At 41.7% G+C, this 16,092-nt stretch overlaps 1 protein-coding gene across 1 annotated transcript in view; it reads right to left on the bottom strand.

Moving 5' to 3' along the window:
* Positions 1 to 1,194: 1,194 nt before the first annotated feature.
* LOC125433118 (regulator of G-protein signaling 21-like) overlaps positions 1,195 to 16,092 on the bottom strand; it is a 33,422-nt gene continuing 18,524 nt past the window's right edge. The window contains exons 3-5 of the mRNA XM_048497497.1: positions 9,177 to 9,253; positions 7,382 to 7,548; positions 1,195 to 1,834 (exon numbers count right to left, since the gene is read on the bottom strand). Coding sequence (XP_048353454.1) covers positions 1,631 to 1,834; positions 7,382 to 7,548; positions 9,177 to 9,253 — 448 coding nt within the window. The 3' untranslated portion in view covers positions 1,195 to 1,630. The remainder of the gene's footprint in view (positions 1,835 to 7,381; positions 7,549 to 9,176; positions 9,254 to 16,092) is intronic.

The following is a 16,092-nucleotide window of genomic DNA, read 5'->3' as shown; positions in this document are numbered from 1 at the left end:
CAGAATGTCCTTTGGGAGAGAGCACTTGATCTCAATCCAGGTGCACTGCTTGGGGGATGGCTGATTGTTGGAACATCTGATGACCCTGTCAATAGCATTTGAATGCTGCCAGGATAAAGCTGTCAACTGAAGCTGTTCCATTCATGATGGAAGAGTGTCTGGCTTCTTTCTTCATCTCTTCCATGATCTCACCCATCACAGAAGCTGGAAAGGAGGTCCTGGATCAATGGTTGGAGGAGTTCCTGGATGTTTTTTCTTCATAACCTCCCTCCAGTAATCTCACACTACTACTCTTTGGAATCTTACATAGAAATGAGCAAAACCACTGCAACACAAAGTGCCTTTTGTCCCTAGGCTACACAGGTGAACCAGATGGTCAAAAACTAGTCAAAATTAGTAATCCTTCCCTTGTACAAAATCCTTCAACAGATGAGGCAAAACTGTCAGGTGGGATGGCAAGCCCCAGCTGCTGGGTCATAATGCTTTCCCCCATGCTTTGTGGAAGAACCTACTGCTGTTATCATGCATATATTGAGAACATGGGTACCATTCTTCCCGCTTCTCTTTAAATGTGTGCTGAGAAGAACAGCAGGCAAGGTCATTCAATGATGAAGAGGATTGTTACTTCGCATTTGTCCCTGTCTTGTTCCTTACTACATTGTCCCTCCAGGTGCTCAGCTTGGGGCTCTCTTGGGCCCCTTCTGCACATGCAGAATAATGCACTTTCAATCTACTTACAATGCATTTTGCAGCTGGATTTTACTTTGCGAAATAGCAAAATCCACTTGAAAACAATTGCAAACAATTATAAAAGTGAGAGTGGATTGAAAATGCATTATTCCTCAGAAGGGGGGGGGTCTTGGTCTGTTGCCTGTGGTCCTAGCTGTGACACCAGTGATGTCATGACTCTGTTCCCTCTTTTCACATGATATCCTATCACATGCTTACAGATGAATGGGTCCATGCTCTGGCAATATTAAAGACTACTGTACTAGAATGATTAAGGAAGTTCAAAAACATCTGCAGACCAAACTGATATGCATCAAGATGATTTGCCTGGAACCAAGCACCACTGCCATCGAACTACCTTGCCCAGGAATGATAAATTAGATACTTACCTATTACATGTAGAATCTTTAATGTGAACAAAGTTCATTGTGCCCATGTGCTTAAGTTCAGTTCAAGTTAGTACAGTACAGTACAGTAAGGATTTATTGTAGAGCCATAGTCCATTTCAATATTAAAACATAAAAATTAATATAATATACAATAAAAGTTTTACCAACGAGTTCAAGTTAGTGACTACACTTTCATAGGGATTTACATCGGTAAGCTCCAGTTCACCTGAAAGGTTCTAGGCTCAAAGTGTGTGAGTCTTCTCATGTGCTATGCCACATATCCATCTTACCTTTTCCAGGTGTTTTCAAGTGACCCTTCAACATATAAAAATGATAAATGTAAAGCTGTCAACTACTACTATTGCATTAAAATGAAGAATGAAATAAATTCAATGTGTGGTAATTGCAAGTTCAACTTGCAAGCCAAACTATGAGGGAGGTGCATACTCAGCCAAACAAGATAACCATCATTCCACATCTAGTTGTGAAAGAGATATTTCTGAACTTGACCTTTACAGGAATGGCAGCCACCTTTTTTGGTTTCCATTTTGTTGCTTGTTTATCAATTCTTTATAAGCTTCCGACTTCAGAAATCTTGGGAAACAGTCCTTAGTCATGAGACCGTAGATTAATTTCTGAGCATCATCAAAACACTGGAGATTAGGTTCAGAAATATTCTGGGTGATCTGGTCTCTGGTACTGAAGTCAATGTTTATCTACAGGGAATAGAATGGTACAAAATATTTATTTTGCTGAAGATCTGAAGTGTATCTGGAAGCCAGAAACAAACATTGTTTGAATTGCTTCCCGAAATGTATTCTTTGATGCAAAGTGTCAGGAAGGTTATGCTTTCAATATTTGAATATTAAACACTAACGTTAATGTGATTTCCTAACCTGAAAGTGATGCTATTATTGTTTATTCTTTTTCTTCTTCATCTACTTTAATTTTAAGTGCTTAATATTTTGTAAGTGCACATCAATTCAGAAAATGATTAGTCTTTTCACATTGTAGAGAAAAGGTAGTATTTGCTTTATTTTTTTCAGCTTGCTAAGCTTTGTAAATTGAGTTTCAATGCATACATCCTTCAGGCAACTAAGTATTCAAACAGAGGGGAGGAAAATCAGCCATCTCATTCCATCTGACAAATGCAAATTGCAGGAGTGCTTAGCCTCAATTCACTTTTTGGCCATGCAAGGAAGGGAGCAGATGTTTAACCCTTCATCTTCACTCTAGTTCGCTATTTGAAATGGATTCCTTGTTTTATTGTTAGCATTTTAATAGATCAAATTGTGTTTTTAAAGCATGTCTTTCCCCCTTTAAAGTACTAATAAAAAGTGCGGTGTTTGGTTCTGAACAGTGAACCAAAATGGAGGTTAAAGTGTTAAGTATCTTCTCCTTTCCATGCATGACCCTGAAGCAAACTGAGGCTACACAAATCTTTAATTTGCATTTTATGGGCAGAACAAGAAGCATAATACTGATCTTGCCTGAGCCTTAAAGAGTTTAACCCTGGCTTCATTTTCTGGTTAAACACCACAAAATGCAACTTAACTTTTAATTCCCAGATAATTAGATTTTTCGTTCTAAGTATTCCTTCTGAATTGGGCTTTGTCGTTTGGAACCTGCACTTCTTCCCATACTGCTTTGGTAATGTGGGAAACCCCAAACAACATGCAAGTAATCTACCTGGCAGTTCATTCCCATCACCGTGGTTCTTTAGTGTCCCAGAGAAGCTGTGCTGGTAGGGTGTGAGAAACCATAGGCTGGACTTCTCCCGAATGACTGGGACCCAAATGCAACTCTGTTTTGCAATGTTTGTCAAGAGGCAGAGAGGTGGCCTTAAGGACTGTGTCTTACTTTTAGGAGATTTTTTTCAGGGAGCAAGCAGTTAGTCTTTGGTCTATCAAGGAGTTGTTGAGCTTTCTAATTTTTGCATCAACTCCCTGGTACAACACCTAAGAAACCCAAGTTCCCATTCTCCATAAAATTATTCCTGCTCCATTAAATGCAGATAACACTGTTATTTTATCCTACTCACAAGTTGGTCTTAAGAGAGCACTCCATGCCTTTATTTCATACTCTAAAGAGGAGCAGCTCAAAATAAACTACCAAAATACAAAACTCCTCACTTTTACAAAGAAACATGGGAAACATAGATGGGAAATAGAGGGTTATAATAAACAAAATTTGTCAAGTATGTTGGTATAGTCTTTCAGTTATCTGGATGCTGGAGAGTGCAGGCACTGCATGCTGTAGAGACCCCTTACAGAGCAGCCTCCTCCATTATAAGACTTCACTTCACAAAAGGGGGCTTCTTTATCCTACAGCAAGGTTTTTCAGGGAACAGCTGTTGCCCAGTTTATGCATGGTTTCCAAGGCCGTTTCTGCATGGCAACGATGGGGGTTGGGTTGGCGTATTCCACGGCGACCCAACCCCCCTGGGACCGTTCGCATGAACGGTCCCAGAAACAGCCGGGAAGACAGCGCCGTGGAGTGCCGTCGCCCGGCTGACCTACCATGTCCGTGTCCATCTGGCGCATTGCCGAGGCCTGGGGACACGCCCCCCTTGCCCAGCGCGAGTGCTCCGGCGTCGCAGGGCAGGGGGCGTGTCCCTAGGCCTCGGCGACGCGCCGGACGGCCACGGCCACGGTAGGTAGAGGGCGGAAGGGGGGGAGGGCGCCTTGGAGCTGCTGCCGTTCGCACGGCAGTGGCTCCAAGCCACTGTTTCCCATAAACCTCGCTTCCCAAGCGAGGTTGGGAAACGGCGGCTTTGCGCCGCGAGGGCGGGGCGAGGGTGGCGCGGCTGCGAAGGAGCTGCACCCCCTGTGTGAATGGCTCCCTGGGGATGCCGTTTTTGCCGTCCCCAGGGCGCCATAATCCGCCCGTGCGGAAAGGGCCCAAGTTTATATATTTAAAGAAAGATACCTACTAGAAAGTATTCAATCTAAGTTCCTATGAAATGTTTTTGAAATTCCCTAACATATTCTGAATGTCCTTCTTAGATTAGAAGCTGAGGTGATCTCTTTGGTAGAGATTAGTTAGTTTCCCCATTCAAAACAACTTTTTTGTTATCCTAATGTAATGCTCTCTTGCTTCAATTTTATGTGTTTTTTAAAATCAAAGTTAACCCTGAATCTTTACCCTTCTGGGAATTTCAGGTGCAGAGGCGTACCTAGTGAAAATGTAGCCTGCAAAATCTGAGTTTTCCACCACCACCCATAGGGCCGGATCCCCCCACCCCCAACCAAACAATGTTTTTTTGTGCCAGGTCTTGAAGTCAGTGTATGGACCTGGGGAGAAGAATGAGAGGTGTGGGGGTGATTTTCCATTCCCCATGTGATTTGACCCCATATGTTCCCCTGGGTGGCATGCCCTGCTCAGGTATCTTAGGTAAAGATCCCGGTTCAATGACAGAGTATCTGCCTGGCATGCAGAAGGCTCCAGGTTCAATTTCTGGCCTCTCCAGTTATATGGACTGGGTAACAGGTGGTATGAAAGACCTCTGCCTGAGACATTGGAGAATTTCTGCCAGTCTGAATAAACAATACTGACCAATAGTCTTGATTCAGCAAATAGTCTTGATTCAGCAAAAAACAGTTTCATGTATATACAAATATATTTAAATACAATTTAAAAAAATATTCTTAAAAATGAGTGTTGTCACTATCAAAAGCAAAAGTTATCAGTGTAAAAGGCCAGTGAGAGAGGGAATGCATATCACAGGAGTAATTGAACAGCCAATTAGTTTTTTTAAAAAAACATTTTCTTATGTGTTAATCAAATGCCACTGTACAATAGGAGGATCCTAAAGGACATTTTAACTTTCATCACATCAAAAGGCCTCTGTTTGGAGAAATTAACTATTAACACATGTCAAATTGTACTACCAGACGTTTTCTTTTTTTTAAAAATTACAAAAGTGTTTCAGTGGAATGATTGACATGCTCAGAGCAGTAGGCAAGCAGAAACCTGGGGACTGAATCTGCATCCTGCAGAACCCTTGTTTCCGAACTCCCCCCATTAATATTCCTTTGCTGTATTCCATTACATTCTAAACAAGTATATTCTCCCAAGCTGATGTGCAAACTGGGGGCTCTTAAATCCCCTTTCCTAAAAAAATGAACCCTAAGGTAGGCTTGAGTTGCTGTCCTAGGCACTTCAGCTAATTCCTCCTATGTGCAAACTAAGGTGCAAGGAAATAGGAATGAGTACTGAGCGGTGTAAAGGGCTGAATCGCCACCGGGAAATTCAATCTAGATCAAACCAAGTTTGAAAATAAACTGCACCTTTTCATTGAGGTTTCAACCTCCCCACCACTGCATGTTTCCAGTGAAGACATCAAGGCCTATCCTGGATTCAAGAAATGTAACAATCCCCACTGCCACGTGATTGGCTTGGCGGGTCTCTCCTGATTGGCTGTTGTGCCATGTTGGAGCGGGACAAGTTTCTGGTTGGTTATTGTTCTCTCATGCTCTTGCGAGAACAGCACCGCACACACTGATTGGTTGTAAGGCATTTGCGTCATGCTTCATGGCGGGAAATTTGAACCAAGATTAGACCCTGCTCCTCCACTCCAAACTGGATCAAAGTTTTTTTTAAAAAAGTAGTACTTTCAAACAGGTTTGGCAAAGATGCGGGATAAGGGGGAGAATGAGTGCCAGAACCGCAATGAATCCTTGTTTGTCAATCAGGCAGTGGGGAGTTCTTCCTGAATCCTTGATATTTTGCGTGAATATCATGTGATTAATTGACCGTGAGGAATCGGCCAAATAAAGGATTTGTCAAAGTATCTGTTAATCATATCACAGGGAGTGGGGAGTAGTTATAAAGCACTTTCCCTAAAGGGGTGTTCACATGCCAGAATTAGGCTCGCTTGCTCCAGTTGAACCCCCACACCCCATTGCATCCATCATAACCAGCAAAAAAGCCTGTATGTGTCCCTGATACAGTGCAAACTTTCTTTCCTAGATCAGGGTCCTCCATTCTGTGTATGGAATATATGCATATGCTATTTCCCATGTCACAGTGAATGCATGGTAAATTGCCGAGCCCTACGAGCCCTACCTTAAAAAGCTGCAGTGTTTTTGGAACTCTTTGGCAGATTCTGCACAGACCTGGGGAGCAGCAGGGCACTGGTGTAATTACACTTGTGTGCAGGTGGCCGGGGAGCTGCTGTGGCCCATGGTCGCATGTCTGCATGGAGGAGTGCCACGTAAAAAAACTTACCTCCTCTTCCCTGAGTAGCTCCGTCAGGCCAAGGGGACGTGCCCCCATGGCTCTGGCAATGCCCCAGAGGTCATAGGGCAGGAGGCGTGTCCCCTCAGCCCAATGGAGCTATACAGGGAGGAGGGTTAAGCTTGTTTAAAGAAGCAGTGCACTGAAAAGTGGCAATGTGCACCCAGTGCTGTTCGCTTGGCACCGGGTGCACATCATCGCTTTTCAAAAACACCAGTTGGGGTTGAAAACAGCGGCGCTGCCTCGATTTGCAGGCTGCACCCGTGGGAAGTCCCTCCCCGAACGGATGTTTTTACTGGGCCCAAACTGGTGAAGTTGGTCCTTGCGGAATCTGCTACTTCCAAGCACTTCTTTATATTCTTTGGATTGTCTTGACAGACAAACCAGTAATTCCTCTCATGGTTCATGATAATGTGCAACACAGAGGCTCCCACCACCAATGAGGCCATCTCCATGCCCACCCAGAGGTGGGATCCAACCAGTTCTCACCACTTCTCTAGAAGTTGTTACTAATTTTTTCTGAGTGCCGAGAAGGGGTTACTAAAGCAACCTCCCTGCCTAATAGGGACTGGAGGTGTGTGTGTGCAGTGGCACCACTGTTTGAATCCCACCACCATCGGAACTTGTTATTAAAATTTTTGGATCCCACCACTGTGCCCACCTCTTACTGCCCTATAACATCTTGTCACATGTTTGCAGCTCAGTGGATTCTATGCTGCCACCTGACTATTTAAGGTCTGTCTGAACCTAGAAAGGTTGAAGATCATTGTTTTGGTGGGACCTCTTCCCATATAACTCAGCCAATGGTTATAGTTAAAGGCTTATGATATTTTTCATTTCTTAGTATGCATGGGTAGAGTTTCCAGAAGTATCAAAGTGTGGACATGCTGGTCTTTGCCTCAGTGCCCAATAACAGCACAATATATGCAAATATCAGATGTTTGTACATACCAACTAATAAAGAATCCCATAGCCTGAGCACTGTAGTTTAAACTAACATTTAAGAGAACACATAAATGGGTTACCTCTTTTGGAGCATCTGTCTGGATAAAATCTGTATAAATCTTTTGAGCCTTTGAGGCAATTTTAGCTGCTGACTTTGTTTTCTTGAAGTCCTTGCAGGCCAGCCAGAATTCAATGTTTTCCTCACTGAATTCTGATTTTAGGAAAGTCCTGAAGGCAGCCAGACCATCTGCAGAAATATGACAAACTGAGAAATCTGCAGTCCAACCCATCACAGGGGGCGTGGGAGGGAGTACAACAGTGAATGATTGCAAATTGTTCCATTGGCAGTTACCATGCTGGCTTTCCATATACAAAGGCAACAAGCCTATGAATACTAGTACTGGGAGGCAGCAGTATGGGAAGGCCTCAGCCTGTATGCCCTAATTGCCTGGCCTTCTAGGGAAATTGGTTGGTCACCAATGTGAACTAGATAGACCATTGGTCTGATCCAGCAGACTGTTCTTGTGTTCCTCAGAGACATACATGGTTCCACCATTTTGTTAAATACACCTGGACAGCAGGCACCTAAGAAATTATCAGGGCCCTATGTACACTGAAATTCTACACAATTCAGCTTCCTAAGGATATTTTGGAGGAATCAGCTTTCTAGTCATTGTGGTAAAAATGTGCGTAGGTAACACTTGGTAAAATCTCAAAAGTGGGCTAAGTTGTCGAATACAGTTTTTAGTGACTAGGGGATAGGACTTTGTGACCTGACTTACTTCCTTGCTCCTCCCCAAGAGTAGCAGAAGCAGCAAAATTGGGCTGCTACCCAATTAAAGAAACCACAACTAATTAATTGTATGAGTTTAAACTGAGTACTTGATTAATTAATAAATTTAAATTTGCATACATCTGCAATAGCATAAAACAACTGCTCTTTTATACAGCTTTATGTTTTCATTTCTAGACAGTGTACTGACATCAGAACACCTTCTTAAAAGAGGCATTCCCTTGTTAGCTTTTCTACCATGGACATCCATTTTTTTTGTAAGAATTGATATCACAAGCAATCAACAAAGTTAACAAACCAGATTTAACTGATTGTTCTAGCAGTGCAATGTTATGCAAAGTGACTCTAGCCTAAGATTATAGCAATCAGTTTATACTGTTATTAGATTTTTTAAATCCACCGCTCCTCCAAGGATCTCAGATTTGCTACACAACATTCTCCACAGTGAGCTTGTTGCAGAGTGGCAGTTTGAATTCCAGGCATCCTAGAACTCCAGGCATCTACTAGACCTGGAACTTTAGCTGATGCACTACACTGGAAAGCTGTATCAGTTGGGCTGATAAGTGAGTACTAGAAGGCTTTCACTTTCTTTAGGGGCCCCAGAAATAAATCAGATCTGTTCAGAGAATAATCTGATGGCATACTAAGTTTGTCAACTCAGCTGTTATGGATGGGTGATCTTCTGTTGCTACTTTCCAGGCCCTGCTAGAATGAGTAGTGGTGGGAAATGGAGGGGGGCATTGTAGATGTGTCAGCATCACTTCCAGGTAATGTGCAGAAGTGATATCACCAACAAACTAGGATTTTATCAACCTAGAGATTAGCATAATTCTAGAGTGCCAGTGATGTCACTTCCAGGTTTTAGCTGGAAGTGATGTTAGCACAATCACAATGTCCTTTTCCATGACTGCCACCCCAAATCCCCCTGGCAACCCTATATACAGCACTGCTTTTCGGCTGATGCTAAGCAGATCTGTTCCCTGGATGAGAAGATGGGAACTGCAAAGAAACTGCTTTGAAGTCTATGGAGGATGGGTAGCATACAGTATTATGATGGCTACCTTTGCACAAGTGAGTCTTACCTTTATTAGCTAGTAGTGTATCCACAGATTCCATCCATGTTGCTGCTTCTCTAGGGGCTGACCTGTGGAAACAACATCTACCCTTGAAAATAGCATTGTGATCTTTTGCCAGGACGATCTGTTGATAGATTCTTATGTGGCAGATACAATTATATCCATAGCTGTTGTATCAACATTGCAGTAGTAAGGGTCACTTTCAGTTTCACACCATACAATGACATGCAAAGATACTTTCCTATGTAGATAACCCTACAGGATGTCTAATGCAATTTGACACAGGTTTCTAAATTATTAATCTAAAAGAGGGTTATAATAAAATATGCAGTTGGATGAACAATAAAATACAGGAGAGGTATCACTAATTTTTCAGTAGAGACTTGCAGAATACCATCTCTGCACTCAATGGACTAACCATTAATTTATATGATCCTTTTGCTACCGATGACTAGAGCTATCGAAAAGGTTATCATGCTGACACTGGGGTGATAAATGGCCTATTTCTCAATTTCTTACTAGTATTAAAAATGGTTTGCTTCACAGTTTTGGTTCTTAACAAGATTTTGATTAAGTATTTGTTAAAGCAGTAATAGAATTCCCTCTTCCCCCTCCTCATTTTATTTCCTGCTGGTGTCAGGAGGAGCTGTCTTGCCCCGTCTCTGAGAAAGTACAAAGAATCCAATTAGCTCAATATATTCTCAGCTCAGGTCAGATTTATCTAAATCTAGGAACTTGTCAGGGCAGAATAAGATCTTTTCCAAACTAGTTAATAATTTTAAGTGCTTTTTGCTTCCAAAGAGACCTTCCCTTAGGCTTGATGTATGTGCTATCAGGCCTAAAGCATATAGTTTGTGAGAATCGGAGGTTATCCATAATCCCATTGACATCTCCAATGTGTTTGTTACATAAATCTTTGACTATGCAGTCTTTTTAAAAGAAGAGGTGTTAATTTATTTTAATGCTTCCTCCAATAGTTCCACCATCTATTTCTAAGTAGTTGGTTTACTGGAGAACAGCATAGATTGTTAAAGAGTCTCAGGAGTACATGTGGAAAAAAAAGTTGCTGAAGAATCATTTCTGTGTTGGCACTGAAAGGTGTTTCACAAATCGTGTTTTTTTTTTTGTAAATGGAGATAATCTTGGTATGAGCTAAGGATCAGCAATTGCTGGCTGTTGACCATAATCTGCTCCATGAAGAATACAGTCTAGCTCCCTAGTTGCCAACTGAGGAAAAATAACAATTTTGCTTTTTGCTATGGTCTACTTGGAGGCAGAAGATGGGAGGTACCATTTCAGCCCTTTTTTATCAGTACTTTTATTTCCAGGCAAAAATGTTAGAAAGTATGGCTATGAATCATCATCATCATCATCATCATCATCATCATCATCATCATCATCATCATCATCATCATCATCATCATCATCATCATCATCATCATCATCATCATCATCATCATCATCATCATCATCATCCTAGGTTCTTGGGAAGGACTTGATATTCAGAGATGAATTCCAGACACTTGTTCCTAAGGTGCATGTTGTGCTGTGTTGTTATGTACATATAACCACAACACCACACTAGGGCATCACTTGAAACATCCTCAAATTGACAGAATTAACATCTGTCAGATTCAGAAGGATTCCGCATGAATACTACGCTGATACAGCTAAAGATCTGGCAGCTGTGAAATCTACCGCCGCCACAGCAGCAGCAGCAGCAGCAGCAGCAGCAGCAGCAACAACAATAACAACAACAATGGGGAACTCTAGAGAAGGAAACTGAAGGCCTGATTTTTGCTGCCCAGGAGCAAGCATTACAAACAAATGCAATAAAGACACAAATTGAAATGTCCTACAATGACCCAAAGTGCCGTCTCTACAAAGAGAGTGATGAAACCATGGAGCACATCATCTGCTGTTGCAAGAAAATAGGCCAAACTGACTATCTCGAACCTTTGCCCTGTATCAAGACCTGGTATGAGCACAAGCCAGAGAAGACCACCGAAAATGACGAAGCAAAAATACTCTGGGATTTTAAAATAGACAGAAAAACACATGGCACATAACACCCCAAACTAACAGTAGCAGAGAAAAAAACATGTTTGAATCTTAGATGTTGCAGTGCCAGTTGACAGCAGGGTAGACCTAAAAACCTTGAAAAGCATCTAAAAAGCCTAAATTTGGCAGAACATCAGTCCACATGCTGCAGAAAGCAGCACTTCTAGGAACTATGCACATTCTACGTAAATACCTCTAATATCCTAGGTCCTTGGGAAGGACTCGATATACAGAGATGAATTCCAGACACTTGTGCTGTGTTGTTATGTATATAACAACAACAACAACAACAACAACAACAACAACAACAACAACAACAACAACAATAATAATAATAATAATAATAATAATAATAATAATAAGTAGTAGTAGTAGTAGTAGTAGTAGTAGTAGTAGTAGTAGTAGTACTGGCTAAACAACAGAAAAGTGGATGAAGCACTTGAGATTGTGAAACAGCAAATAACAGCAACAGCTAGAAAAATCAAAAGATATGAAGCAAGAGTCATCCAATACAAGCAAAATAACTGTTTCAATCCAATCAGCAAAGATTCTACCAAAACATCAATTGCGGTGGAAAAGGCGACTTTGCCAAACCACAAAAAGCTGAAACAATGTCATTCTGGGAAGATTTGTGGGAAAATGAAAAAGGATTCAACCAAAACACAAGCTGGCTAAAACAATTTGAAGAGGAGATGAGTGAATATCAAATGGACAAACTGGTGATAACAACTGATATGGTTAGAAATAAAATGGATCAAAAACTGGACATCTCCCGGAAATGACCAATTGCACGGCTTTTGGTTGAAGTATCTAACGGATTTGCATCCAGTCATGGCTGAACTTTTCAATGGAGCACTGCAGCGAGGTGAAATTGAGGACTGGTTAACAATTGGCATAACGTACCTACTGCAGAAAGATCCAAAGAAAGGCACAGCTCCATCAAATTACAGGCCAATAACGCGTTTGCCAACTACATTCAAATTGCTCACTGGCATAATAGCTGAAAAGATCGTGGACTTCTTGGAACTGAACAACATTCTGCCAGTTGAGCAAAAAGGCAACAAGAGAAAAAGCAGGGGAACAAAAGATCAAGTCCTCACTGACAAAATGATTTTGGAGAACTGTCAAAATCGAAAAACAAATCTACACATGGCGTGGATTGACTAAAAAAAGGTGTTTGACTCATTGCCCCACAGTTGGATCATAAAATGCTTAAAAACCATTGGTGTGAGCAAAAACATCATAATGTTCACTGAAAATGCAATGAAAAACTGGAAGAAGGAACTGTTAGTTGGAAGAGAAAAGTATGGAGTGGTCAACATCAAAAAAGGCATCCTCCAGGGGGACTCATTGTTGCCCCTACTATTTGTCATTGCAATGATCCCACTGACAACAATCCTAAGGAAAACAAATCTGGGATATCAGATGGCAAAGAATGCCCAGAAAATTTCGCACCTGTTGTACATGGACGATTTGAAACTTTATGGAAATTTGGAAACTGAAATCCAGTTGCTGACCAACACAGTCCGAATTTTCAGCTCAGATATTTCAGTGGAGTGTGGACTACAGAAATGTGCGACTGTAACAATCAGCAGAGGGAAAATCAAAGAAAGCCAAGGAATTGAAATACCCAATCGTCAGACTATTAAAAGCAACCAACAGGAAGCCTACAAATACTTGGGGATCTTGGAGTTGGGCACCATCAAACACTTCCAAGTGAAAACAATTGTTGGTAGAGAATACAAGCAAAGAGTGAGTAAACTGAATGGCGGAAACACAATAAAGGCGATAAATACATGGGTGATTCCAGTCATCTGATACACTGCTGGCATTGTAAACTGGACTCTGGCTGATTTGGATCAATTGGATCGAAAAACGAGGAAATTCCTGACAATTCACTGTACGCTACATCCGAGTAGTGATACTGACCGGCTGGACCTGCCATGCGAATCTGGTGGCAGAGGACTTTTACAAGTGAAGCAGACTGTCAAAGAAGAAAAGCATGCACTGCTGACTATGTAAAAAGCAGTGAACAATGGGAACTTAAAGAAGTGAACAATAAAAAACTGCTGAAAGTTGACATCATGAAGAGAGAGTATCGTCAGAAAGCATTGAAAGAAAGGACAGAAAGTTGGCAAAACAAGGCACTGCATGGCCAATTTTTGGAAAAGATCAAAGGAAAAGCGGATGACACCAAAACATGGCTAACATCAGGGGCACTAAAGAAAGAGACAGCAGGCCTAATTCTCACTGCTCAAGAACAGGCAATAAGAACAAATGCAATCAAAGTGAAAATTGACAAAACTTCAACTGACCCCAAATGCAGACTCTGCCAAGAAGTGGATTAAACTGTGGACTATGTACTCAGCTCCTTTCAACTACAGTAGGGTCAACGAAAAACAACATGAAAAGATCGCAAAATACCTGGATCTAAAGATCGAGATCCAGAATACTTGATGGCACATTATAACCAACGAACAGTGGTGCCAGCTGGTCAATTCGAGTGCACTGGGTGCTGTCCCAAAAGACCTGGGGCAGCACTTGAAACAAATTAACATCGACAAAATCAACATCTGTCAACTTCAAAAAGCCGCGTTGCTGAGCTCTGCAAACATCCTTTGCCCATATGCCACAACATCGTAGGCCCCTGGCTGGGGCTCGATGGTGATGTAGACCAACACCAACAGTGATATCTGGCTGCTGTGTATTTTGTATGATGATGGTGGTGGTGGTGATGATGATGATGATGATGATGATGATGATGATGATGATAAATACAGTGTCTATGGCACAAACCGGCTGAGGTCATCCCAGTGGTAATCGGCATGCTGGGCACCATCCCAAAAACACTAGGGCAGCACTTGAAACATCTTCGAATTGACAAAATTAATATCTGTCAAATTCAGAAGGCAGCCCTGCTGGGATCCGCACAAATACTACGCCGATACATTACAACTTCCTAGGCCTCTGAGTGAGGCTCGAATTGTAATGAAGGCCAACAACCAGCTAAAGATCTGGCAGCTATGAAATCTACAACAACAACAACAACAACAACAACAATAAATGTCAAGCTATCATTTAGTGGGGTCAGTTGTGAAATCTACCATCATCATCATCATCGTCGTCGTCGTCGTCGTCGTCATCATCATCATCGTCTGGATTTATATCTTTTTCTTAACCATAACAACTCTCAAGGCAAGTTTCAAATTACTTTTACTTTTTTGTATTTTATTTTCCCTTCCGCTCTCCACAACAGACACCTTGTGAGGTAGATGGGACTAAGAGAGTTTCAAAGAATGGTGACTTGCCCAAGGTCGCCCTGCAGGAATGTAGATGTGGGGAAACAAATCCACCTGCTCTTAACCACTACATTACACTGGCTCTCTTGGTAGTAGCTTGGCTCTAGACCACAATTCTCCACTGCCTTTTTTTGGTGCTGCACCAGTCAACCCAATAGTTGAACAGGGATGTAATGGAAGGAAGAGTATTCAGTCATATGTGGATTAGTGTATGAGTTTATTTTGCCTTCTGACTGCTTTCGGGAAGCCAGTGCTCCACAAGCCAGTGAATGTGAGTCAGGACATATCAAAGCTTAGGTCCTGGACTTATTTTTGTTGCCAATAAATTACGTATCAGAGAACTCATCTGTACATGTGCAGTTTCTGTTCTTCCACTGTGCTGGAGCCACAACAAATTAGCAGTTGTACATTTAGTGTCAGATCAGGATTTGAACCCATGTTTCCCCAATTCTAGTTCAACAACCACCACACCACATCACACTAGTGTATGTTTTCCTTCAGGGGGAAAACAGGGAAAGGGAGACAAGTCAACCCACGTGTTTTAGTTTCCCTCAGTGGCTTTTGCATTGTTATTTGGCTTTGATCAAGGCATGGAGCAGTCTGTTTCATACTGTGGCACTGTTGTATTCTGATTTTGGTTGTGTACTGGAATTCCCTGAGGTGGCATTCAGATTGGCTTAGCATTCTGGGTACTTCAGCTCCCTTGATTCACAGACACCTGATACACAACAGTTAGACAAAATCATGCAAATCTTCCAGGTAACCCGCAAGCTTCCCTGATGAGCCAGACTATCTCTGCTCTCCTCCATCCTCCAACTGTGGAAAAATGGTGGAAGTGATAAAATCCAGTTTGCCTTGGAAGGGTTGAAGGTTGCATAGAGGTCCTTAATGCCCTTTGCAAGCCCAGTGAGAAGACAGACTATTAAGAAGGAACTGACATTTAACTTGCATTAAAATAACATACTGAACATACCATGTGGGCAAGTCTACTTAAAGCAAGGACTAAAGAGAATAACTTTTTGGATAATTAACAGCCACTGTCGTGAAGGTAAAGCAGACATTAACTGACATTTTGGTACATAGGGGAGTGCTTGAGAGCCTAAGGGGAAGCGCATGTCCTTTTGAAAACTAATGAAAGATAAAAAGATGATGAAAACTTCCCAGTTGCTTTCTATGGGAAGGATTGTTAGACCAAAAAGTACGAGGAAAAAGTTTGCCAGAACTGACATTTTGGAAAATTAAGAAATCTTTGTGGTTTACAAAAGTTCTGGCACTGACTGCAGCATTAAACTGTGTTGTGCCTCTTTAATTTATACAACAGTGGGACTTCGCTCAGGTGAGGATTTAACAAATAAATTTAACAAATCAATTGGGGACACACCAGTAGAAAGCAGTCTGAAGTTGCCCAAGGTGTTTTTGGTTTTGTTAACAGATACATGGATTTCAATACTGGCTCTTTCTGTGCAGAGACACTTTAAAATATTTTGAGGCAGGAAATAAAACATTTCTTCTAAGAGGTTCTGCATAGTTTTTTACTCCAAAAGGTTTTGTTTCCAGCATCA

This window comes from Sphaerodactylus townsendi, linkage group LG05, assembly GCF_021028975.2.
Source record: "Sphaerodactylus townsendi isolate TG3544 linkage group LG05, MPM_Stown_v2.3, whole genome shotgun sequence".
NCBI lineage: Eukaryota > Metazoa > Chordata > Lepidosauria > Squamata > Sphaerodactylidae > Sphaerodactylus > Sphaerodactylus townsendi.
Note: the sequence above shows the minus strand (reverse complement) of the source record. Positions and strands in the feature narration are given on the sequence as shown.